The sequence below is a fragment of the Elephas maximus genome, chromosome 14 (assembly GCF_024166365.1).
Source record: "Elephas maximus indicus isolate mEleMax1 chromosome 14, mEleMax1 primary haplotype, whole genome shotgun sequence".
In the NCBI taxonomy this organism is placed as follows: Eukaryota; Metazoa; Chordata; class Mammalia; order Proboscidea; family Elephantidae; genus Elephas; species Elephas maximus.
Window position 1 is genome coordinate 97,801,153 of NC_064832.1, and position 26,813 is coordinate 97,827,965.

A 26,813-nucleotide genomic window follows, 5' to 3' on the forward strand; every position below is an offset into this window, starting at 1 on the left:
GCAAGTAGGATTTTGCTGTTTTAAATGGAACTTGTCTTAGTCATCCAGTGCTGCTGTAACAGAAATACCACAAGTGGATGGCTTTAACAAAGAGATGTTTATTTCCTCACAGTAAAGTAGGCTAAAAGTCCAAATTCAGGGCATCAGCTCCAGGGGAAGGCTTTCTGTCTCTGTCAGCTCTGGAGGAAGGTCCCTGTCCTCAGTCTTCCCATGGTCGAGGAGCTTCTCAGGGGGAAGTAAGGTACCCCAGGTCCAAAGGACTTACTCTGTTACTGGTCCTGCTTTCTTGGTGGTATGAGGTCCTCTGCCTCTTTGCTCGCTTCTCTTATATCTCAAGAGATTGCCTCAAGACACAATCCAGTCTTGTAGGTTAAGTCCTGCCTCACTAACACAGCTGCTGCCCATCCTCCCTCATTAACATCATAGAGGCAGGATTTACAACACTTAGGAAAATCACACAATACTGGGAATCATGGTCCAGCCAAATTGATACACACATTTTTTGGGTGACATAATTCAATCTATGACAGGAATGCAATAAGTTGATCCCAAAATTTATGTCAAAGAGCACAGGGCCAAGAATATCCAAGCCCATCTTAAATAACAATATCAGCAAGGTGGGGGGACTTGGTCTACCAATATTAAAGGTTATTATAAATCTTTAGTAATTAAGAGATAGTGTAGTGTTGGCCTACTTTCTTTTTGTTTGTGCTCACTCATATCTGTTCTGGTACAGTGATGGTGAGGAAGAACAGAGGACTTGATTTTCTTAAAAAATATATTTATGCTTTAGCTTGGTAAGATTTAAAGACATATTAGAAATGTACTGTTCTTTTGAAGAAAAGAATGTTAGAAAATATAAAATTCTTTTTCTGGTCCTCAGCCTGGATAATCTCAGTTGAACTATCTTCAAGTTTGCTGAGTCATTCGTCTGCTCACATCTGCTATTGAACCCCTGTAGTGTGTTTTTGGACTATATGAAAAAGAACTCAGCATCAGAATTGGAGGAAGACTTATTAACAACTTTTGTTACGCAGATGACACAACCTTGCTGAAAGTGAAGAGGACTTGAAGCGCTTACTGATGAAAATCAAAGACCACAGCCTTCAGTATGGATTGCATCTCAACATAAAGAAAACAAAAATCCTCACAGCTGGGCCAATAAGCGACATCATGATAAACAGGGAAAAGATTGAAGTTGTCAAGGATTTCATTTTACTTGGATCCACAATCAACAGCCATGGAAGCAGCAGTAAAGAAATCAAAAGGCGCATTTCATTGAGCAAATCCACTGCAAAAGACCTTTTTAAAGTGCAGAAAAGCAAAGTTGTCACCTTGAGGACTAAGGTGCGACTGACCCAGGCCATGGTGTTTTTAATTGCCTCCTATGCATGTGAAAGCTGGACGATGAATAAAGAAGACAGAGGAAGAATTGACGCCTTTGAATTGCGGTGTTGGAGAAGAGTATTGAGTATACCATGGACTGCCAGAAGAATGAACAAATCTGTCTTGAAGAAGTACAACCAGAATGTTCCTCAGAGGGAACGAATGCGAGACTGCATCTCGCATACTTTGGATAAGTTGTCAGAAGGTATCAGTCCCTTGAGAAGGATATCATGCTTGGTAAAGCAGAGGGTCAGCCGAAAAGGGGAAGACCCTAAATGAGATGGATTGACACTGTGGCTGCAACAGTGGGCTCAATCATAACGACGATTGTGAGCATGGCGCAGGACCGGGCAGTGTTTCATTCTGTTGTACATAGGGTGGCTAAGAGTCGGAACCGGCTTGATGACACCTAAGAACAACAACAGATGAATTGAGAGATGTGTTGTACTTAAAGGAGCGGAATGTTCCTTATAGCAATAGTTGAGAAGTGGGAAGTAGAGGAAGATGAAGCTGGGGAGTAAGATGGGGTTGTATAAACAACATTACCAAGTTTGGAGTTTATCCAAAAAAATAAATTGCAAAGAAATCTAACTGGTTAATACTTGTCCAGTTCGACTTAATTAATGAACGCCAAATTATCCCATATGATCCTAATAATCTGAGATTTCAAACAAAGGGTTTTAAAGTCTCTGTTTTAAAAAAATTTTTAAAAGATATATTGACAGTAGTGATAAAACTTAGTGCTCTCTGAAGACAGTATATTTCCAAACTACATTTTATATTCCAAACTGTATATTCAGAATAAGTGAAAGGCTTGCCATTAAAGAATCTCAGCCGTGATATTTATTCTATATAAATTCACTTAAGATTGATTCTTGAGTAGGAAACACCATTCTGAAGCACATCTCTTGCTGTGGCAATACTTTTTAGGAGTTTTAGCAAAAAGATTAGAGCAAACGAACACCCTTTAGCTGTATTGAGTGTCACAATGACACGTTCAGATTTATAGGAATTCTCAGTTGTTTTTTAAATTTCTTTTGTACTGTGGTAGCAGTGACTTGTTATATCTTTTCTAAGAACAGATTGTTTCACTGTCTTTGTAAGGTTAAAATTTAGCTGTGTTCCATTGCTTTTAAAAATGTTTTCCTATAAAATAATTTTATTTTGTATTATTTTTTGCAATTTTCTTGTAATTGAACCTCCAGAGTCTTCTACTTTCTTGCTGAAATACTTTAAACAGACTTCTTGTTTTTATTTACTATGGTTTACTACCTCCAGGGGAACCCTGGTGGCATAGTTGTTAAGTACGTGCCACGGCTGCTAACCAAAAGATCAGCAGTTTGAAGCCACAAGGTGCTCCTTGGAAACCCTATGGGGCAGTTCTGCTTTGTCCTTTAGGGTCGCTGTGAATCAGAATCGACTCAGCGGCAACAGATTTGTTTTTTATGGCAAGCTGGGGTTAGAAAAATGTTTTTGTTTTTATAACTAACTATAGGAATATTTTTTATAAAAAATAATAAATTCCTGCTGAAGCTCTGCACAAAAATTTTATACAGTCATTTTGGTGTCACCCCTTCTGACAGTGGCAATGGAGTGATCCACATCCCCTGCACCCCCCTAGTGACTTCATGGCTCTGCGACTTATTAGCTGTGTGACCTTGGTCATGTTGCTTGGCCTCACTTATCTCGCGTTTCCTTCTGTGAGGCTAATGGTGCCTTTTCCTCATAGCATTTTTAGACAGAGAATTGTTTAAATAATGAAGGTTGATACTTTCTACTATATACTTATGTATGTATGCTTTTGCTTCTGATAAATGCTGAACCACTCATTACAAGTGGGGAATAAATATTTCCTAATCTTGGAATGATAGTGTCATGCAACAGTTAGCCTCTTGAACATTAATATATTAAAAGTTACAGTGCAAGTGTTGGAAAGACCAACCCTCTCTAGAAAACATGGGTCCACTCTACAGCCTCTACAATAAATATTCTTACAGCTTCTGGCAGTGGAATCAGAGAACCATAACTGTACTCTGTTTTGTAAGTAAATGATTTGTAAAAAGGGACATTGTGTTTTTTTGACTGTGACACTTAGAACTTTAGGCTTCGCATAACAGGGCCTGATTGTTAGAATTACACATATTAATTGTTAATTCCTTTAAAAGCATAATACTTTTTTTTCTCCCAGCACTGAGCCCATCTCCGGTATTTTGCACATTTCATGGTGATACTTGGTTATACCAGACTTTACTAAAGCATATACAACTGGTTTAGGAGATTAGTCTAAAAAATTCTTCAGTGCTTTCTCAATTTAGTGTATACTGATTGTTAAACAGATTTATTTAGAGGCTCAAAATCTTAAACCTCAGGGTCTGCTTCTGCTCGTTGTATCAGCAACTGTCCACATCATTGTTTCCCAAAACTTTTGGTTCTCTTCTAGAGGACCTTTTCCCAGTAACTAATCACTACTCTACAGGGCTCATAGTAGTGACCCAACTCAATTGGACATATCTTAATAAATAAATTAGCAGTTCTTCAGTAAGACCATGGCATGGTGAAAATTATGTTTGAGTTGGTTTTTATAGACCTTCAAGGGATATCTAAAAGAATACATGATCTATAATAAAATTAGTGTTTACTGGAACCATAAGGCTTAAGCTTAAGGCTGAGTTTCTCACTTCTTCGGAGGTGTATATATTGGGTGACTAGATTTGGTAGCTTGAAGCTGGGGATACAAGAGAACTGATAATAGTTAATGGTTAACTGAATGCTAACTATGTTCCTGGCATTGTACTTAAGTACTTAGTACCTCAATTATTTCCTTTAATCTCCACAACAACTGTGTTAGAAACTTTTATTCCCATTTTATAGATGAAGTAACTGAGGCTTAAAGAAGTAGTCTCATTGAAGTCTGTACCCAGGATTCCTGACTTAGAGCTAAACTCTGAACCACTGTTGTAGTTATTTTCGTTAGTAAACCAGCGACAGTAGAAAGAGTTCAGATTGTTTCATACACAGAACTGAAACTAGCCTTTAGCTGGAGAAGAAAGCTAATTCAGTAAAAGGTCAGAATTAGCATAAGGGCTAGTTGCTTATAAAGTTGAATATTAGAGGTGTTACAGAGAAACATATACAGAGTATAATATTTTAAACTTTAGAGAAAATTGTTTTTTAAAAATCTGTAAGAAGTATTTAAAAGTATTCTTAAATGAGATTTGATTGCTTGAATGGACTTACATGAAGACAGACTACCTGGGTTTTGATCATGGGCCCTCTCCCTACTAGTTATCGCCTTTTCAAGTTAAACTCTCTGTGTTCCTGCTTCCTTTTGCGTAAAATGGAGATAATAATAGCTTGTTTCTCATGAGGTTTTTGGTATTAAATTTATTTCATATATGGAAAGCACTTAGAATAGTACTAAATGCCATGTATGGTTAGACAACGATATTATTATTTGTATCATATCCTGCGCTCCAGCTATTCGTGGACACTTTCAGTCACAGAAGGAAACCTGGTGGTGTAGTGGTTAAAAGCGACGGCTGCTAACCAAAAGGTCAGCAGTTTGAATCCACCAGGCGTCCTTTGGAAACCATATGGGGCAGTTCTACTCTGTCCTATAGGGTTGCTATGAGGTAGAATCAACTCCATGGCAACGGGTTTGGTTTTTTGGGTTTTCAGCAATAGAAGACTAATTCTGCTTTTTACTCCTAATTCTATTCTATCTGTCCCCAGTCTTGTTTGTCCTTTGCCTCTTCTTTCTCAACTACTCACAATTTATATCTTTTTTATGTTTTATGTATCTTTGAAAGTCAACTTCAACCTTTTCTGGAATAAGTTAGGCTACACATAGATATGTACATATATACATGCATCTTTATTCCCGGACTTTAGCACTATCAGTGCATGGATTTTATCTCATCTACTTATTATCCCTAGTGCCTTGAACAGTAAGTGGAAGACAATCTTTAATAAATAAAATATTTGTTGAATGAATGACTTCAGATTTGTCAGGCATTTCGTATATGGCTATAATTTTCTTCCTAATTCTTCCTTTCTGTAGACCACAAGGATATCCAGTTTGTTGGTTATTCTTCAAGAACAATGCTTAGAACAGAATATAATAATTCATGTGTAATTTGATCAACAGCAAATCAAAGGAGTATCGATATAAATAGAGGGAGGAGGACTGGGGATGGAAAAACACTAAATAGACAATAGATAAGCGGTAATTTTGGTGAAGAGTAAGACAGTACACAATACTGGGGAAGCCAGCACAACTTGTCCAAGGCAAGGTCATGGAAACTCCATAGACACATCCAAAATCCCTGAGGGACCAAATTGCTAGGCTGTGGGGACGATGGTCTCGGGGAACATCTAGCTCAATTGGCATAACATAGTTTATAAAGAAAATGTTCTACGTTCTACTTCGGTGAGTAGCATCTGAGGTCTTGGAAGCCTGTGAGCAGACATCTAGGATGTTCCACTGGTCTCACCCCTTTGGGAGCAAGGAACAATGAAGAAAACTAAAGATACAAGGGAAAGATCAGTCCAAAGGACTAATGGACCACATCTACCACATTCCTCCACCAGACTGAGTCCAGTACAACTAGATGGTGCCTGGCTACCGCCACTGACTGCTCTGACAGGAATCACAACAGAGGGTCCCAGACAGAACTGGAGAAAAGTGTAGAACAAAATTCTAAATCAAAAAGAAAGACCAGAATTGCTGGCCTGACAGAGATTGGAGAAACCCTGAGAGTATGGCCCCTGGACATCCTTTCAGCTCAGTAATGAGGTCACTCTTGAGGTTCACTCTTCAGCCAAAGATTGAACAGGCCCATAAAACAAAATGAGAATAAGGGGCACACCAGCCCAGGGGCAAAGACTAGAAGGCAGGAGGGGACAGAAAACCTGGTAAGAGGGAACCCAGGCTTGAGAAGGGAGAGTGTCGACATGTTGTGGGGTTGGTAACCAAGGTCATAAAACAATATGTGTACTGTTTAATGAGAAACTAGTTTGTTCTGTAAACCTTCATCTAAAGTACAATAAAAAAATTTAAAAAAATTCTTTCTTTTATTGTATGTGTATTGTCTATTGCTGTACTTAAAAAGTGAAGCCCTTTTGGCGCAGTGGTTAAGAGCTTGGCTGCTAACCAAAAGGTCAGCAGTTCAAATTTACCAGCCACTCCATGGAAACCCTATGGAGGACTTCTACTGTGTCCTATAGGGTTGGTGGGAGTTGGAATAGACTTGATGGCAACAGGTTTGGTGCATAAAGTAGCATGTGGTGCAGCCAGCTCTTGACTCATTTGGTATAATACCTGTAGTCATTTATGTTACCTTTAAATACAGTCTCCTTATTCCTTCACGTTTGTGGGTTTTTTTAAAAGGCTATTACAAGACCTTATGTGTTACTCTGTTAAACCCTTTTTGAACATTCATTACATCATTTCAACATTGACCGTAGGTTGTGTTATTATCAGTTTTATGTTTCTCCATTTTGTGTACATGGAGGTTCATATTTCTCCGTTTTGTGTACAAAGAACTAGGTATTCTTTTTCTGTTATAATGCTTTTATCTGTCAGTTTAGCAACATCAAAAGAGAAAATGAATTTCATGTCTTAAAATTTACTCTTAATGAACTCTGTATCTTCTAGTGATTATCACTTTTAAAGGCCAAATCCTTCTTTTTTAGTCATTTGTCCTAATCCCACTCAGTTTTCTGTGCTCTCTGTTTACCTCCTCGTGCCATTTTAAAAAAAAATTGTGTTTACTGATTTCAGCTTTTATAACTCCCTTTACTTATCTGAAGCCCTCAAACCTTTGATCGAAATTCATTTTAGGCTAGAAGATTTGAGCATTTTAGAGTAGCTATGCTTTCTTGGTAGTTGAATTTTTGGTATTATTTAATTTTATTGTTGTAAATAACCCTTCACATTACCTTATTATTTCTGTTTAATTTCAGCTGGTTGGTGGAGAGTTTGACTTGGAGATGAACTTTATTATCCAGGATGCTGAGAGTATCACATGTATGACAGAGCTTTTGGAACACTGTGATGTCACATGTCAAGCAGAAATATGGAGCATGTTTACAGCCATTCTACGAAAAAGTGTCCGGAATTTACAGACTAGCACAGAAGTTGGGCTAATTGAACAAGTGTTGCTGAAAATGAGTGCTGTAGATGACATGATAGCAGGTATGGGGTTATGTGATAGGAAGTATCATTTAAGTGTTTATAAATATTCAAGTATTTTCCTTTATATTCAATAAATAATATAGATTTATTAAAACTATCTTGATTTAAAATAGGTAAATAGAAATGTCCTTGATGTTAAGGGAAAAGTTGAAGAATGGAAGAGGATTTCTTCTGGATTAGACAAATACCACTTCTGATTTTATTTTGCCAGGTTTTAGAAAGTTTCAGTACAGCGGGATAAGTGCTGTAACGTCTATCAGAAAAGTAACTGAATGTAGTATTTCATATTTCACTAAACTTTTACATAACTGAAAGATCTCAATACACACTGCAGTTTTCTGTGTAGTACACTGAGTGTCCACAGCAGTATAGTGAGCACTTTACCGGACTCTCCTGGCTCCACACCTGCAGGCTGGCCTGTGTGGACCATTGACAGGAGGCACTAAAAGCCTGAGGATTCACGTGAGGGATCTTTCTGAACTGTCCATTTCACTTTAGTTATTTTAAGGGGATACTTTTATATTAAAATAAATACAGACATATTATGAAGTAGAACATAATTTGCATACAATTTCAGGGTAAAAATACTAATTTTTATGCTTGCTGTAGATCAGTTCAAACGATAACGTTGAAATCTGTGATTTCTCACTCTCCACCCTTTACACAAGCTCATTTTCCTTTGTGGTTAGATAGATGCCTTCTGTAGAAACACTGTGAAAGCATGGCCCCAGGGTAACAGCTGTTCCCAGAAAATAAGTTTACAGTTTCAAATGTTAATTCTCTCAAGCCATAAATCTTCAGCATAAGTATCTTCTGACATAAAGAGTTTTGCTAATTCTTAAAGTGCTTATTTGGCCCCTTAACAGTTTTCAGCTTCTTAAAAGTAGTTCAGATATTAGAAAACTCTCTAACATTTTGACTCATGCATTTAATGAATCTTAATATTTATGGAACAAAAACTTCAAACGAGAAAGAATATAATGAAGAATGGGTAAAAGAAGAATGTTTATTTGAATTGAAATAATATTAATTTTTTTTTTTCTGTAGAGTTTATTGAGATCATTTCTAATTGCTTTCAAGAAGACATTTATCTCTGTTTAGAATGAGTTAGGATTCTGTATATTGTACACTAAGGGTTAACGTGGTAAAAAATGATATTCAATCTTAAATTTCTTTAAAAATCTTCTAAAAAAGGTATGGTACCGTATCTGTAAATTCAAGTAGTTGTTTAAAAGGAGTTTATATGTTATAAAATTATATGTGCATATGTTATATAGTAGAACATCATGTAATCTTTAAATCTTCATGTCTGGGCTTGAGCCTTTTTTTTTTTTTTAAGCAGGTAAAGTGGCTACCACTTTATAGAGTACAGTTTGGAGAATGAGCTAGAATTCTAGGCATTGTAGTTTACTGGTACATAATTTATTAACACTGAGATGTAGAGTGATAGTACCATAGAAGTTCTTATCTTGACCTTTTCTGTTACATAAAACTCCTTAATTCTCTTCTCCCTTCATCTTAGTAATAATAATATTGGTAACAGTAAATTTTCACTTTATGTTATTTTAAACATTTTTCTCCGGTAGAGTCTGGTAATGCGCATATAGGAGAAAAGAGAATGAACATCAGAAAAAAGTACTCCTACCTTTTCATTATGGAAATTAAAATTCAGATAGCATGCTAATGAAGAAACAAAGACCCCACTAAACCAAAATCCATTGTTGTTGAATGTTGATCAAGACTCACAGCGAACCTATAGGACAGAGCAGAACTGCGCCATAGGGCTTCCAAGGCTATAATCTTTATGGAAGCAGACCGCACATTGTTCTCCTGTGGAGCGGAGACATTTTGGTTAGCTTCTGAGCACTTTAACTACTATGCCACCAGGACTCCTAGAAGGCCCCACTGTTGTTCTTAGGTGCTGACTCATAGCGACCTTACATATAACTGAACGAAACATTGCCTGGTCCTGCACCATCCTCGCAATCGTTGTGCTCCAGCCTATTTTTGCAGCCACTGTGTTAATTCATCTTGTTAAGTGTCTTCCTCTCTTTTGTTGACCTCTTCATGCATACCACACATGATGTCCTTCTCCAGGGATTGGCCCTTCCTGATAACATGTCCAAAGTACATGAGACGAAGTCTCATCATCCTCGCTTCTAAGGGGCATTCTAGGTGTACTTCCTCCAAGACAGAAGGCCCCACTAAACCAAAAAAAAAAAAAAGTTGTTGAATTGATTTGCTGACTCATAGCGACCCTATAGGACAGAGTAGAACTGCCCCATAGAGTTTCCAAGGAGTGCCTGGTGGATTCGAACTGCTGAAGGCCCTACTAATCACTTCTAGTTTTTCATTTCTGGAAATGGCAAAGCATATTAAATTTGTTGTTGTTGGGTGCCACTCAGTAGATTCCGACTCATAGTGACCCCATGTGACAGAGGAGAACAGCCCTATAAAGTTTTGTAGGCTCTAATCTTTACGGCAGCAGCTTGCCAGACCTTTTCTTCCGCAGAGCTGCTGATGGGTCTGAATTGCTGACCTTTTGGTTAGCAGCGGAGTGCTTAACCATGGTACCACCGGGGCTCCTATGTTAAAGAGCTCCTTTTCTTTTTTAATAAAGTGAAAAAATCACTAGACTGTGGTTGCATGCATATAGTAAAATGATCAAAGAATTTTTAGCTATTTCATATTATGAATTATTTTAAATCTTGTTTTCCTATAAAAGAAAACCTGCTATAATAAAATTAAACTGCACTGCTTGATTATGTTATATGTACAATTAATAGGAAATTTCCTTTAATTAAATACTAACGTAATAAGGCACTTTTTGGTAGCATACATAGGAAATGGGTGAGGGTTTACAAACAGAAGTTCAACTAAAAAAAAATTGTAGGTCAACGTTTAAGGAGCCATCAGTGAAGTCAGGTTGCCAGTACAACTAGATGCTTTAGAATGTTTCATACTAATTCAGGGTTTTTAAGGGACTTGATTTTTTTTTTCTTAGAAACAGACCCCTAGCAAATATGTAGCAGTTATGAAAATGTATGTTACTTGAATGGGGAAGCTCTTTATTTTGTTAAAATGCTCTCTTTCAAAAAAAAAAAAAAAAGCCATGTCCATTGTCACAGTTTTATCATAGAAATTGCTAATTTATTGTGACTTTAAGAAAGAATTAATTATTTATTGATGAAAATAACCATACTAAATTTCTCTTTTTGACATATATAAATAATAAATATTTTTCAAAGTCTCAAATTTCATTTATTAATCTGTGATATTGGATAATATAATTTATATGTCAATAACTAATTATTTGAACTTATCCTAAACTTTTTATTAATTGATGATAAACTGTTTAGAGTATGTATGTCTGTATAGTGTTTTGTAATAGCTTGTGTAACATCTTGAGTTCTTAGAAAGGACTTTAGAATTTTGAAAAGAATGATTGGCAGAGGTACCACTCACAATGTCTAGAGGTCAGACAGTTATCTGGGACAAGAAAATTGAATGTATGATTTTTCTCATTATTTGGTGAGCTGGTTGGTGTGTCTCTTAGGCGCATAAACATAGATATGAACACAGTGGATGTCCCTGGTAATGCAGTTATGCTTTCACTTATGGACTAGTGGGTAAGAAAGAGGACTCTGCTCTACTGCCTGGGTTTGCATCATCACTCTCCCACCTAATAGATAAGTGTTCTTGGGCAATGGGATTAAATTATCTGTGCCCTAATTTCCTCATTTTAAAAGGGAATAATTACAGTGCCTGCTTCATAGGCTTGTTATGAGGATTAGTGAGATTAATATATGTAAACCATTTGAAATAATGCCAGGAATGAAGTAAGTGCTTAAACACTATTGTTAATAGGCCAAGCAATATTTCCAGAATATATTTTATTAGGAATAGATAATTCTGAAAGAAAATATGATCGATCCTCACTTTTTAATTTTGAAAAGAACCAGTTTGCCATGTTAAATCTTTGTACCTTTGCATAATTTTGCCTCATTTTCTCTGCATTTAGCAGATGTATATAAATTTGGGAATATATAAAACCTATTTTGTGTATTTGCTGAGAAAGCTTAATTGGAATGGCATAACTAATAGAGACATTATATAATTCAAATAAAATATTGTTGGTTATCTGATGACTTAGTAACTGTTATCTTTTTATTAGATTGGTTATTCATGAGGACATTTGCTATATTTTAGACATCTGTCTATAAATATATAGAAATGACAATCTACAGTTTTTGCTCTTTCAAAAAGTATATTACCTTGACAGATGGCAACTTATGACTAGAGTTCAGAATAACTTTATTTTCCTTTGAAGATCTTCTAGTTGATATGTTGGGGGTTCTTGCCAGCTACAGCATCACTGTCAAGGAGTTGAAGCTTTTGTTCAGCATGCTTCGAGGAGAAAGTGGAATCTGGGTAAGCTGTGGTCAGAGGGAATTAATATCAGTGCATTAGTACTTAATGTTCGACACAGTTTGTCTCTAGAGAACCATGAACTTGAATTTTAAATGGAAATTGAATGTTCCTCTTAAAGAGTTTGGTAAATGATTTAAAATTAGTTTTGCCTTTAGTTAGAAAACAGTCCAGTGACTAACATGCTGTATTAAGTATTGTTGCTAAATTTGTACAGTGACATTTCTTTATTTGATTGTTTCCTTAGCCAAGACATGCAGTAAAATTATTATCAGTTCTTAATCAGATGCCACAAAGACATGGTCCTGATACTTTTTTCAATTTCCCTGGTTGCAGTGCTGCGGTAAGTTTTAAATACATTTTTATTTTTATAATTTTTAAGTCAGGTCTATTAAGGAATAATTTGCATAGAATAAAATTTGCCAATTTTGCAAGGACAATTTGGTGAGTTTTCACAATGAATATCACCACAGTCATGATACAGAAAATTTCTGTCACTCCCCAAAGTCTCCTGAGTGATTTGCTACCAATCCTCTTTCCCCAGCTCTGGTCCTTGGCAACCTCTGATTTAGAGTTTTGCCTTTTCTAGTATTTCATAAAATACAATCATACAGTATGTACTCTTTTGTGTCAGGCTTCTGTCACTTACCATAATGCTTTTGAGATCATTTATATTGTTGTAGCCTGTACCCCATAGTTTGTCATGTTCCTTTTTATTCTGAATAGTATTGCATTTTAGGGATATACCACGATTTATCCATTCATCATGGGCATTTGGGTTTCCAGTGTTTGGCTATTGTGAATAAAACTGTTATGAACATTTTTTTTGGTGGTGGTATATTAAAATTTATTTTACTTTGTAAGTCATGTGTATTGAGATGCAATGCTATGGATATTTGAGTGCAGGTCTTTGTGAGGACATATCAGAAAGTTTCCTTATTTCTTGGGTAAATACCTAAGAATGAGACTGCTCAGTTTTGTGATAAGGGTATGTTGGACTTCATGAGAAATTGCCAAATTCCTTTCCAAAGTGGAGGTACCATTTTGGATTCCCATTAGCAGTGAATGAGCACCCAGGTTGCACCACATCTTTGACAAAGTTGGTATTGTCAGCCTTTTAATTTGAGGCATTTAAGTGGTTGTGTAATGGTATCCCATTGTAGTTTTAATTTACATTTCCCTCATGGCTGATGACATTGGACTTTTTTTCATGTGTTTGTTGGGCACTCTTGTATCTTCTTTTGTGATGCATATGTTCAAATCTTCTGTTCCTTTATAAACGTTGGATTGTTTGTCTTACTATCCTAAGAATTCTTTATATATTTGTGATGAAAGTTCCTTTATTCCATATATACTTTTCACATCTTTCCTAATATGTGACTTATTTTTATAATTCTTAACAGTATTTCTTGAAGTAGAAAAGATTTTTAATTTTGATGAAGTCCAATTAAAACATTTAAAAATGTATATACTCTTGTATCCTAAGAAGTCAGTCTAAATCAAGGTCACATTTTTTTTTTTCTTTTCCTTTTTTAGAAGTTTTAGCTCTTAAAACTTATGTCTGTGATTCCTTTTGCTTGTGTGTGTGTGTATGTATTTTGGCATATAAATGTATAATTGTTCCCTTACCATTTGTTGAGGAGACAATCCTTTCCATTTTGGATTGCCTTGGCACCTTTCTTGAAGATGAATTGACCATGTTCATGTTGGTCTATTTCTGGACTCCCCATTTGGCCCTATATTTTTGTCCTTATTCTGGTATCATGTTGTCTTTATTATTATTGCTTTATAGTAGTTCTTGGAATTAAGTATTATCAGTATTTCAAGTTTGTTCTTCATTTTTATAAAGATCATAAAATGTTTTGGTTTTTCTAGGTTATTTGCATTTCTATATAGATTGTTGAATCAACTTGTCAAATTTCATAAGAAGCCTTTTGTGATTTTGATTGTGTTGTGTTAAATCTATTGAAAAATTTGGAGAGAGTAGATACACTAACATTATTGAGTCTTCCAATTCATGAGCACGGTATATTTCTCCCTTTAGTTTTCTTTGATTTTTTTTCTCAACAGTGTTTTGTAGTTTTCAGCATATGTGTTTTGCACAATGTTTGTTAAATTTATTCATAAACATTCCATAATGCTTGTTGCTAGTATATAGAAGTGCAGTTCATTTTCGTAAATTGATTTTGTATTCTGAGATGATGCTAAACTCCCTAGTCCTAGCAGATTTTTAGTAGATCCCTTAGAATTTTTTACACAGATAATAATTTTATCTGTGAATAAAGTAAAACCAGTTTTCCTTCTTCCTTTACAATCTGCATGCTCTTTTATTTCTTTTTTATTGTCTTCTTCTGTTAGCTAGGACTGATACTGAATAAAGGTAACATACCTGACTTATTCTCAGCCTTAGTGGGAAAGTGTTATTCCACTAATAGGTGTACTTTTGGTATTAGGCTTTTGCACAGTCCTTTATCAGGTTGGGAGCCCTGGTGGTGCAGCGGTTAAGAGCTACGGCTACTAACCAAAAGGGCAGCAGTTTGAATCCACCAGCTGCTCCTTGGAAACCCTGTGGGGCAGGCAGTTCTACTCTCTCCTGTAGGGTTGCTATGAGTCAGAATCGACTTGATGGCAGTGGGTTTGGTTTTTTGGTTTTACCAGGTTGAGGACATTATTTTTAGTTTGCTGAGAGTTTTTTCTTTTAATCACGAATAGATGTTGAATTTTGTCAAATGCCTTTTCTGATTTTATTAGAATGATCATATAATTTTTTCTTTTAGTCTTGATTAAACCTTCAAATAATATGAGATTTCCTACTTGGCTTTTCATTAAAAGCATATTATTCCTTTATGTTCTTCATAATAGTATATGAGTTGCTTAAAATGCTTGTTCACTAATTCTGCAGTCTGGACCAAAGCAGTGTGATCCTCCATTGATTACATTGTTTTCTTGAGTGCAATGCATATAGGACTGTTTTTCTTAGGCCCGGTGATTTTGGATTTTACTCTGAACATTGTGAGCTATATCTTGGGGTGACTCTGGTGTCTGTTTTGTTCCTCTGAAGATTGTTGATTTTTTTTTTTGAACAGGAATTTATATTGGCTGACTTAAACTCCAAGCTCTGCCTTTTTTTTTTTTATTTTTCTTTTTTTGGTTGGCAGCACCTGGAATCTCTGAATAGTTCTTAAACGTTAGCTGGACTGCTTAGTGTCTGCTCTGTGCATGTGTAGTTCAGAGGTCAGCTGATATCCAGGCAGAGTTTACATGTAGAGTGTAGGGCTCTCTTCTGTGATGCTCTCCTTTCGGAATTTTTCTTTAAATATGCCCCTACTGTAGTCACCCCTGGAGCCCGGGTGGTGCAGTGATTACAGTGATCGACTGCTAACTGAAAGGTCAGCAGTTCAAAACTGCCAGCAGCTCCACAGGAGAAAGACATGGCAGTCTGCATCCATGAAGATTTACAGCCTTGGAAACCCTAAGGGGGTGCTATGAGTCAGAATGGATGCGACAGCAGTGGGTTTTTTGATTGGGTAGTCACCCCAAATTGCTTCTGCTTCTTCATAGCAGTAAGGTAGTGGATTTTTATCTAAGCGTTAACCACCTAGCGTGGTGGTGACTTGGGCCTGACCTCAGGCCACGAGCAGTGCAATTTGGGAGACCCGCCTTGCAGCTTTGACTTCTCCCAAGAAAGACTTTCCTGCATTTTTGTTTGCTTTTGGTTGCTCCCCAGAGCTTCCAGAGAGATTTTTGTTTGTTTAATTATTTAGAATTTGTAATGTCAGTATATTCTGGAGGGTTGCTCTTATAGGAAGCTATAACTAGTACCTCATTTTAATCATGAATAAAAATAGGAAGTTTAGAATTTGCAACCTGAGTGTTTGGTTCCAGTATCAGGATCCAATGAAATGAAGAAGTTAGATGACAAGTGCTCTTCATTTTTAGTGTTACTCTTTTGCCTTTTAGTCCCTTCCTGATATTTTGATCTTTTTGTCTAGGTAGACTTACCATCATCACGTTTCTCACTCTTCTTGTTTCACCGTTAGTGTAGATGTGGTGGCACCATCGGTGTGTACGGTTTTTGCCAGGAAGGATTGGTCCTGATTTCTTGATTCTTCTTCTTTACTGTGAAGGACTAGCCCCTTAATGTTTCTTGGCTCTCTTTTATGTAAAATAATAGCACTTGGTTTTAGGATAGGGTTATTGTGAGCCTCTAATGAAATCTAATGAAATACTATACCAGTTAAACAGTATAAACTATAAACATTATGTAAATATTTGCTGCTTTCGGTTATTATTCTATGTCAGTATCTTGACAGTATTCAACTATTCTTATATAATTATATAATTCTTATATAATTATAATTATGTAATTACATATAATTATATATAAAAATATGTATTTTTTCCTTAATTTTTTATTATAGCAACTTATGTAACAAAATGTTTGCCATTTCAACATTCTTCACATGTACAGTTCAGTGATATTAATTACGTTCATCATCTTGTTCGGCCATCACCATTACCCATTTCCAGGTTTTTCCATCACCCATAATGGAAGTTCAGCATCCCCTAAGCAATAGTTCCCACTTGCTCTCTGCTTCTCACCAGACCCTGGTAAACAATAATAAACCTTGGTCTCTATATACTTACCTATTCTAGATATTTCATATGAGTACAATCATATAATATTCGTTCTTTTGTGGCTGACTTATCACCCAGCATAATGTTTTCATGGTTCATCCATGTCATAGCATATATCAGAACCTCATTTCTCTTGATGGCTGAGTAATTTTCCATTGTATGTAAGTATAGCATTTTATTTATCCATTTATCTGTGGGCGTACATTTAGGCAGTTTCCTCCTTTGGTTTATTGTGAATGGTGCTGCAATGAGCATAGATACGCTACTATTGGTTTATGTTCCTGCTTTCAGTTCTTTTTAGGTGTATACCTACGTGTGGAATCGCTGGGTCACATGGTAATTGTGTGTAACATTTTGAGGAACTGCCGAACTTTACTACTTTCCTTAACTTTTTGTTAGAATCTTTTTTCAATTCTAATTTCCAGTAATTGTGAAAAAAAAAATAAGAAAGTTTTAAAATTTTAGTTTCCAGGTGAAAGTTAGCTATTTTACATGCAAATTGTCAGAGTAGAACAAACGCGAAATGTGTATTGTGGTGTTTAACCAAGCAAACACTGACACAGTGCCCAAAGTGGTGAGATCTCTCAGATGCGGTAGTTCTATTTACATACACAGTAAAACCTGTGAGTGCCAGAACTTGACAAGATAGCCTGGTTTTTCCATGACTGGCAAATTTTCTGCCTTTGACAGTCTTACCATTTTTCTGTCGCTACTTATTGGAAGATATTTGAGTTTTCCTCCTGTGACAGGTTTCTATCTTACACAGGTTCTGGCTTTTGCAGCTTTTAAAAATGCATTTTGCAAAACTGCTGCTGACCTGACATCTGGTATACCTCAGTGGGAAAGGAAACTGATGTGTATTGACAGAAATGTAAATAAGCTGCTGTCTTATTTATGGAATCAACAAAATTTAGCCAGCAAAATTATGAATGTTTCTAGCAGTATATAATGCATAAACAGGTACACACATGTGTATGTGTATATGTATATATATAAATACATATAGATAAATTTATTTATAAATTGTTAGTAGTATATGTGCAATATTTTTGTTCCTGGGATTTTGATGGACTTTTACCGTCTACACTTCTTTGCCTGATTTTTCCCTGAGTCACACATTTCCTGGAAGGGTAGTTTGAATCAAGAATATATTTATGGAGAGTAGAAAGCAGGGAAGGAACTAGAACTTTTTATGACTGTTATTTCATTTAAGTCACACAAACTATATAGGACAGATGTTATTATCTCTGTTACACAGCTGAGGAAACGGAACCTCAACAATTTTACATTGTTCAAGATCATAAAGCAGAATCACTGTTGGAACGTGACTTTGCCTGTCCTCAGCACAGTGGCCACTTCTTTTGAGGCGTGTTACTTCTGCTACTGAACTGCTAAAATCTGGGTAGGAGCCCATTCTAAAATCCTTACCATGACAGTGTTTTGCTCATCGCTTTTGGATGAGCGTGATTCATCCACATTTTAGTAGCAGCAAGAAAGGACATACTGTTTGGACCACTGCCAACAGCTTTGCCTCTGGTTGAGTAAAATTGTGACACCTCTCTCTTTTCCTCAGAAATAACCGTATATATCAGGCCTTGAGAATTGTATTTTGTATCGTGAAGATCCCTCCCTATGCTCTGTGCTGCCTCTATTTGAGCAGTTTGATAACATTTGCTCATTTGGGGAACTAATTAAAGTTTACAGAGTGATTCACGTAAGGTGGATGACTAATATAAGGTCTTTTTCTTTTTTTGTCTGTGCTCTAGGACTGTTACGAATATGCTATTTAGATTTGCCTTTTATGATTATGGTATGTTTCGTGAACCTGCTTAATTAGGAAATAGTGCACTTTTCTATGGAATATTTCAGTGGAAGCACACCATCTGAATGCTGGAATAATTTCTCTTGCAAATTATGATAGCCAAACCCAGTGCGGTGGAGTCGTTCCGACTCATAGCGACCCTATAGGAAAGAACATAAATCTTGGGGTTGGCTCCAACTGAGAGTGTCAGAGTAATGGAGGAAATGTGAAGGTAACTTAAGTCCAAAATTAAAAAGGTAGTCTGGAGGCTGTATCATTAACACTATGGGATTAGAAGGAGCTCTGAGGAACCTGGGGAATGCGTGATGAGAACAAGGCGCCAATGGTTTGGGAGTGAACGAGGCTGGGTTTACTCTGCAAGGTGAGCTTCTGTGCATTGATTAAGGGGGGATGTATGCATGAGTTAGAAGTGTTGAAAAGGGTAGTGATGCAGTATACATTGTGTGGTGGGCTCTGGTTGTGTAGATACTTAGAATCAAAAGGTTGAGGAGTACCCTCCAAAAATGGGACTTTATTAAGTGTAGTTTGCTTTAGTGAAACTCAGGAAGGTGTTGAGAAATAGTACAATTGGCAAGACTTGAATTTTACTAGCAAATAAAAATGATAACTAGGGTAAACTGTTTCCCATTTGGAAACCCAGGTGGTGTAGTGGTTAAGATCTACAGCTGCTAACCAAAAGGTCGGCAGTTCGAATCCACCAGGTGCTCCTTGAAAACTCTATGGGGCAGTACTGCTCTGTCCTGTAGGGTTGCTATGAGTCAGAATTGACTTGATGGCAGTGGGCTTGGATTTTTTTTTTCTTATGGTATTTCCCATTTAAAAAATCAAAATTAGCTGTGTTTGACAATTATACTGTCTGAACTAATTTCTTAAACATTAAAATCCGAAAAGATACTTATATGGGAAATTTTTATTCGTTTTTTAAGTTTCATCCTTCATTTGAAATTACGTGTGTGTCTTTTTTTACAGCAAGCACTTATAAATCCATGGTTACTTTGAGATTATTTATTCACCACATATTGAGTGTTTTCTATGTCATGAATCCGAATGCTGGGAGTGTAAATTATATTCCTGACTTTTGAAGAACTCTAATGGATGAAAACTCACCCATTGCCGTTGAGTCAGTTCTGACTCATAGCGACCTCATGTGACAGAGTGGAACTGCCTGATAGGGTTTCCAAGGCTGTAATCTTTAAGGAAGCAGACTGCCACATCTTTCCCCCTAAGAGTGGCTGGTGGGTTTGAACCGCTGATGTTTTGCTTAGCAGCCGAGTCCAGATCACCAGGTCTTTCTCCCACAGAGCCACTGGGTGGATTCGAACCTCCTACGTTTTGGTTATCGGCTGAAGCCCTTGACTGCTGTGCCACCAGGGCTCCTTCTCTAGTGGGTAGACAGATGCAAAAACAGCTTGTTACAATAAGAGTTTTAGGTGCTTTAGTAGATTAGGTACTGAGTGCTACAGGAAAACAGTGAAGAGATAAATTAAGAAAGGATGAAGTCTAGGAAAGCTTCACAGAAGAGGGACATATTAGCCTCGTCTGAGGGAACACTGGGAGATTACTGGAGGGAGAAAGTTTTTGGACAGAGCAGTATCGTGTACAAGAAAAGGTAGCTGTAAAAGAAAAGTGAACAACAAGTGTTAAAAAATAGGTGGTATATTTAGGAGTACTTTGGGATGTAGGGTAAGATAACAGAATTGAAAGGTTTGTTGGAGCCATAGTATGTTTGAGGAGTCTTGTATAGCCTGAAGAAATTTGATTTGATTTTGTATGCTAAGAGTTTTAAATATGGAAGCCATTTGGGTAGATTTGATAAAGATGAAGGATTTGTGCAGGGAGCAAATCACTTAAAAAACCAAAATGGATAATTATCTTTTATGTGCAGGTATTGTGGGTATCCACTCCAATGTTTCTTAAAATCAAGTAATCAACCGCTTTCACATAGAATGGCTGGATTTTATTTGACTGCTATTATATTATCCCTTTCCTGATGAGTGGATCTGAATCATTTTTAGCCATAAATCTCAGTGTTTAAGGTTATGACTGCTACATCTCAGGCCTTCCCCTCTTTTGTTTCAGTTTAGGAGCACTGTGAGCGTCATCTCTTAATGTTTTTATGTTTTCAATACTGATTCTGTTAGTATTCTCTAGCGTAGTCATTGTCGGCCTTTAAACATTGCGCTTCCTTTAATCAAATGAAATGTTATTGAAAAGCTAACGTAAACCTCAGAGAACTACACACGCTGAGGCGTATGTCTAAGGGGTCCTGTCTCGGTAAAACTACAGGAGGCTTTCTTGTAGTAAAGTGGGAAAACCAGCATGGAACCTGGAGATGAAACTTAGTTCACTGAGTTTTGAAAATACAACACTTCTGTGTCAATGCATAATATTTGTAGATCACTTTAATAATATCATTCTTTCTATTTTATATATTTGATCAAGATTTTCAGATATTTATACCTTGATTGTTTTTTAATATGTAAAAACCATATCTGACCTTAGTTCCTCTCAGTTTCCTTTAACTGATACTTTTATATCTTTTTCCATTTCTCTGTAGGCAATTGCATTGCCTCCTATTGCAAAGTGGCCTTATCAGAATGGCTTCACCCTAAACACTTGGTTTCGTATGGATCCATTAAATAACATTAATGTTGATAAGGATAAACCTTATCTGTATTGGTAAGTAATATCTTTAATTCTAGAACTTTTTTTTTAATTACTTCAATTTTGCAAAGATATAGTATCAAGGTGACATTAAATAGAATGTCTGTGAGTGTGTGTGTATATATGTATATATGTAAACAAACCCATTGCCGTTGAATCAATTCCAACTCATAGCGACCCTATAGGACAGAGCAGAACTGTCCTGTAGGGTTTCCCAGGAGCGCCTGGTGGTTTCGAACTGCTGACCTTTTGGTTCGCAGCCGAGCTCTTAACCACTGCACCATTACAAAAAAAGACACAGTTAAATCAGTTTTTCTTTTCGTTTGATTCTAAACAGGCTGCCTCACTATTTTTTTTTTTCAATTGCAGCCTAAGAGTCAGGTCTTACAGACCTTTCTCTTGTCTGCTTCAAAGTAGATCAGTCATGGGTTCTTACTGAAGACTGCTAGCCTTTGATCAAGGGGAGAAAAAAGCCATACTCCTACCAGATTCAATTCACTTAACCTTTTCACTCAGTTTGTTCTGGGTTCAACTGAAATATGCTTTTGAAATATTAATAATAATACTTTGTAAGAAATTATAATCAAATAGGATTAATTATTTGGTAGAGAAGTAGCAGAATGGACTGATCAGCAATGACTGAGAGCTTGGTAATTTTAGTATTTCAGTAACAGACATTGAGTGTAGTTGTTAATAACAACATCAGATGTTCAGTGCTTACCATAGTACACACGAGCCCTTCTAAGTGCTTATGTGTACTAGCTCGTTGATAGTTGCAGTTCTCTGAAATAAGTAAGACTGCTGGAGTTCAAGTCCTGGCTTTGCCACTTTTTATTCATTCTATTTTTTGGTGTATTCATCCATACATAAGGATAATAGTACCTACTATTATATTATAATATAATATATTTATATATATTTTTTTTACCACATATGATTTAATGAAAGAATATCTTGAAAGCTCTTAGAACAATGATTGGCTTAGAAACATGAGTGTAAAAAAAAAAGTGAACTTTTATTAGCCTGTAAGCTCTATTAGAAAAGATTGCATGATCATAGCAATGATAAGTTCTGAACAAACAGCTGAATCTCCCAATGTAAGTGGTTGAACTTTAGGGTGGTCATTTTGGGAGATCACACATTTATTTCAATGATACCTTTATTTTTTAAAAACATTTTCAGTGTCATGACTAAAAATGTACTCCTTTGCTTGATTAGCCACAGTATTTGCCAAACTTAGCTCTGACTTTTTTTTTTTTTAATTTCGTAAGCAATATTCAAAGTATAGCAGAATTAGAGAGCTAGTTGTTTTTGAAAACATGAACTGTGTGTAAATGAGCTTTGTGTTTGCTAATTGCAGATGTGACTTAAAGATAGAAGAAATGTAATTGTCAGGCTTTTGGTGACCATTAGGTTGTTCACATGCTTTCATGATCCTTTAAATTTGGAATTTTAAAAGACTCTATAGTCTTAAATTTTCCTGTTTTAAATTTCTTTCTTTTAGTTATTTTACATTTTTTCATGTTTTGGTCTATATTTGGCACATGTAATACCTCTTCTAATCTACAGAGAACTACATTTTATTTTTATAATGATTTTCATTTAATGAGTATTAGATATATAGTTCTTTTTAGCAGAGGATATTATACTAGTCTCAGTTTTCTTTACAGTTTTCGCACAAGCAAAGGAGTTGGTTACTCTGCTCATTTCGTTGGTAACTGTTTAATAGTCACATCACTCAAGTCCAAAGGAAAAGGTTTTCAGCACTGTGTGAAATATGATTTTCAACCACGCAAGGTAGGTAAAAGCAAGTATTTATTCTGGGAATGGTGTCTTAGTTTCTTAGAGCTGCTATTACAGAAATACCACAGGTGGGTGGCTTTAATGGATAGAAATTTATTCTCTCCCAGTGGAGGAGGCTAGAAGTCCGAACTGAGAGTGTCAGCTCCAGGGAAAGGCTCTCTCTCTGTCAGCTCTGGGGATGCTCCTTGTTTCTTTCCAGCTTCTGTTCCTTGGTTCCTTGGTGATCTTCATGTATCTTTACGTGACCTAGCATCTATTTTACTTCATCTGTGCTTCCTTGCTTTGGTTCCTGATCTGCCCTTTTTTATCTCAATAAGTGATTGTTTTAAGGCAAGCCCTACACTGATAAGATTCATTAATATAACAGAGAAAACCCTGTTCCCACATGGGGTCACATGTACAGGTATAAGGGTGAGGACTTACAACACATAATTTTGGGGGGACACAGTTCAATCCAGAACAGGGGTGAATGTCTTTTTTGCTATTTCTCTCTCCATTTTTTTTTTTTTTTTATTTGCTTGTGTTCTTATGATCCCATATGTATTTTGCTACATACTGAAGAAAATATTAGTTTGGGTGGTATTTTCAAATATATTTTTGTATTTTATATGATTCTAATAAAAATCTTTGCTTTCTGTTTAAGGGATAGTAGTAGTTATTCCTATTAAAGGACATCACTCTTTAACAATCAATTCTTAATATATTCTTGGAAAATAATTTAAAAAGGAATGATTTTAAATCAATTTGTGCATTAGAATGGGGATCCTTACTTTTGCTACGACTCCCAATTATTTTTGTATAAATCCCGGTCCCTCTCCTCTAAAAATTCTGATTCATTAGATTTAAGATGGAACCCTCACAGAGCTTGCTAAATGTGCCAAATTATTGTGAATCTTAATGGGAACAGCTTACTAATACGAATTCTTAGAATTATAATTTTCATGCTAGAAATATGTATTTTTAACAAATGCTCTAGGTGACCCTTCTCATCAGGCACGTTTAGCAAACAGACTTAAAGCATAGAAATAAGAAAAATGAGACGTTAACAACCAAATGAAGTTACCATGAACCAAGAAAAAGCAATTTAACACATATGCTCTCATTTTTTTCTGTTTTTACACTGTCTGCTTTTGAAAAGCACGTTTCCACTTGTAACAGCTCTCTTCACGTACAGTGATGCTCAGGGGAGCTGGTGGGAACATGGCCAGGGAGCAAGGTGGGTTTTCAAAAAAGTCTCCCCTAAAGATTCTGATATGCCTTGAAAATTCTAAGTATTTGATTTTACTTTTTTGTTATTCAAGATAAATTCATTCTCGAGTTTTTTTTTTTTTTTTTAAATAGAATTTCCAGGAAGTGCCCTAAGTTGTTATTGACTGTCCTAATAAGAGCTCCACTGCCTTCATAATAGAAGTCTTCATATGAAAACTTTGCTTTCCCACTGGCACCGCTTAGCGGCGTGACCTCATGCAAGTGGATGTACACCACTAGCATGTTACCTGATACTTAATAAGTGCTCAGTACATGTTAGCTACTGTTGACACTTGTATAAATACGTGTTATAGTTTCTCACTTTTAACTTCTTTCCTTATCCTCATGTTATAATAGTTACCTTGTGAATTCTTAATATGGCTCTTTTTTTCCTATCCCTGGTGATACCCTTCTTTTATAAATATATTTGGCATACACAGTATCTGTATGGATAGCAGTGCCCAGATTTACTCTCGTTCCCTTTAGTTAAAAAACATCAAGTAAAAAATTGGGTTATTTTGAAACACTGAAAAACTCACTTTTGTCTATTACCTAGAGAGTACAGATAGTACCAAGGGAGGAGAACAGAGAAGTTAATTTTCCAGTAAATAAGTGCTGTGACCTTAGAGATAACCGAGTCATTTTTTCAGTCATTTAGTTTTATCACGTGATAGTGTTATGACCAGACACACTCTTGTTTTTCATTTGTTGTGTAACCCCAAACTTGATCTTCTTGCATTGTTGATTGATTAAGTTAATGGTACCCCTTGCACATACATGTGAAAAACTGGAAATCATCTTTTCTATATCAATACTTTTAATCGGTTGTGTTAATTACCCTTCTCAAGTTGGCCCCTGTCCCGCTCTTTGTAAATTACCATTGCCTCTGTCTTAATTCAGGCTCTTCTAGTTTCTTGCTGGAATCTTTGCAGTGGTTTTTATCTTTATCTGGACTTACCTACCTCTGTCTTTCTTCCATGCTGCTGCCAGTAATTTCTCTAAAGTATAGAGGTGATCCTTTCACTTTGCTGCTGAAAATGATGGCATGATACCACTCTATCCAAAACATAAAGACCAAGTTTGTAAAGGTGCCCTACAGGTCTCTTCAGCCTGGCTCTTGCCTTTTCCCTCACTAAACCTAAACATGCGAAAAGTTTTGTCAAGCCCTTGTGCTTTATCGATTTGTACCACATTCAGATTCCTCTGGTTGGATTATTTCTCCCCCGTCCTGCTTTACTCAGTAATTCCTATTCATTCTTCAAGCCTAACCTTAATTTTCGTTTTATTCTTTTAGTGGCTTCTTCTCTGATAGCCTTCTTTCTCCATTTACCTTTCCTTTTCCCCAGTCCCTCAGGTTGTCCTTACCACTTTTTGCTCCCATTATTTGTGTTTTAAATATTTTCCGTTGTTTTGCAGTTGTTCACATGTTCGTTTCTTTTTGCTGTCTTTGTATGTCCACAACATGGGAGGTCCTTAGTATGAAGTAGCTTTCAGTAAAGTAAATGTTTTTTGAATGAATGAATGACTTTGAAGAATTAGCAGTGTCAATTTTAGCAGGAAAAAAAAATCTCATTATGAGGAAATATTAGACAAAAATAGAAATTTAGTTAATGGTGTCTCGTTTATAGATGCCAAGTATGTTTCAGGAACTGTTCTTCATAGTTTTCATACAGAACTATTTTCTACAATATTCACTATTATCCCATAAAATAGACATTATTATTCCCCCTTTTTTAGAGATGGAAATAGGTTCAGATATGCTGAATGAGTTGGTGAAAATCATTGAGCTGGTCAACTGGGAACCCAGTTCAGCTCTGTATGAATTTAAAGTCCATTCTGTTTGATACACTAAATTATCTGGTATATAGTAGAAAGAATTCAGTAAATACGTGTTGAGTAATGTTTGTCTATTTTAGGTATGTCAATAAATATAATACATCTAATATTATTTCTCTTAAAACTGTCTTTGGGCAGGAAGTCTCTTCTATGTAGTTTCTAAAAACTTTACTCCAAAAATGTTTAAAGATTGTATCTTCAGTGTTATCTATAATGTATTCTGGTTGAATATTTTCAAACTCAATGAAAGTAGTGTATGTAAATTGTAATTCTTATACGTGTAAACTTCTTTAAGATTTTCCTTAAGTTTATTTGAAGTTCAGTTTTTCTGGCTTCTTGATAATTTGTAGATTTAAAAACATGAGCTTTTAAATGTCTACTTAAAGATTTCCCTCTTTCTTCTGATTGAATGAGGGCTAACATATTTCTTGCATTCTGATCAAGTGAAAGACTCAGTTTATAATAAATTAGAGTTGAAGATTACCTAGAATGAAACAGCTTAATAGAAGATTTGTGTTTTAGGCATTTTAATTATCTGACCTGACTTTTACTTTGTAATTGAGGCACACTGTTTTTTTGTACTGTTGTCATCTCTGAATTGCTCAGTGCACTGATTTTATTTTTTAAATTGAAATAAATGAAATTGAATTTTGGTTAGGGTATTTCAGACACCTTAAAATAACAAGTATTTTGGTGGCTTAGAGCCACTATTGTGCCTTTATATTTCTCTAAATATATATGAAATGATTGAAGAGTGCTCTTAAGTAATCTGGAGAACAAAGTTTATATTTC

The 26,813-nt window shown here is 35.9% G+C and overlaps 1 protein-coding gene across 6 annotated transcripts in view; it reads left to right on the top strand.

The window, feature by feature from the left end:
- The window catches only part of NBEA (neurobeachin), an 892,011-nt gene that overhangs the window by 82,191 nt on the left and 783,007 nt on the right, over window positions 1-26,813 (top strand). For 5 of the 6 annotated variants that reach the window (XM_049853455.1, XM_049853457.1, XM_049853456.1 and 2 more), the window contains exons 2-6: window positions 7,351-7,582; window positions 11,913-12,013; window positions 12,258-12,353; window positions 21,028-21,149; window positions 22,805-22,931. In XM_049853455.1, the coding sequence (XP_049709412.1) occupies window positions 7,351-7,582; window positions 11,913-12,013; window positions 12,258-12,353; window positions 21,028-21,149; window positions 22,805-22,931 (678 nt within the window). Of the gene's footprint in view, window positions 1-7,350; window positions 7,583-11,912; window positions 12,014-12,257; window positions 12,354-16,442; window positions 18,051-21,027; window positions 21,150-22,804; window positions 22,932-26,813 lie in introns of those variants that run through there. The other variant, XM_049853460.1, reaches the window with a different exon arrangement.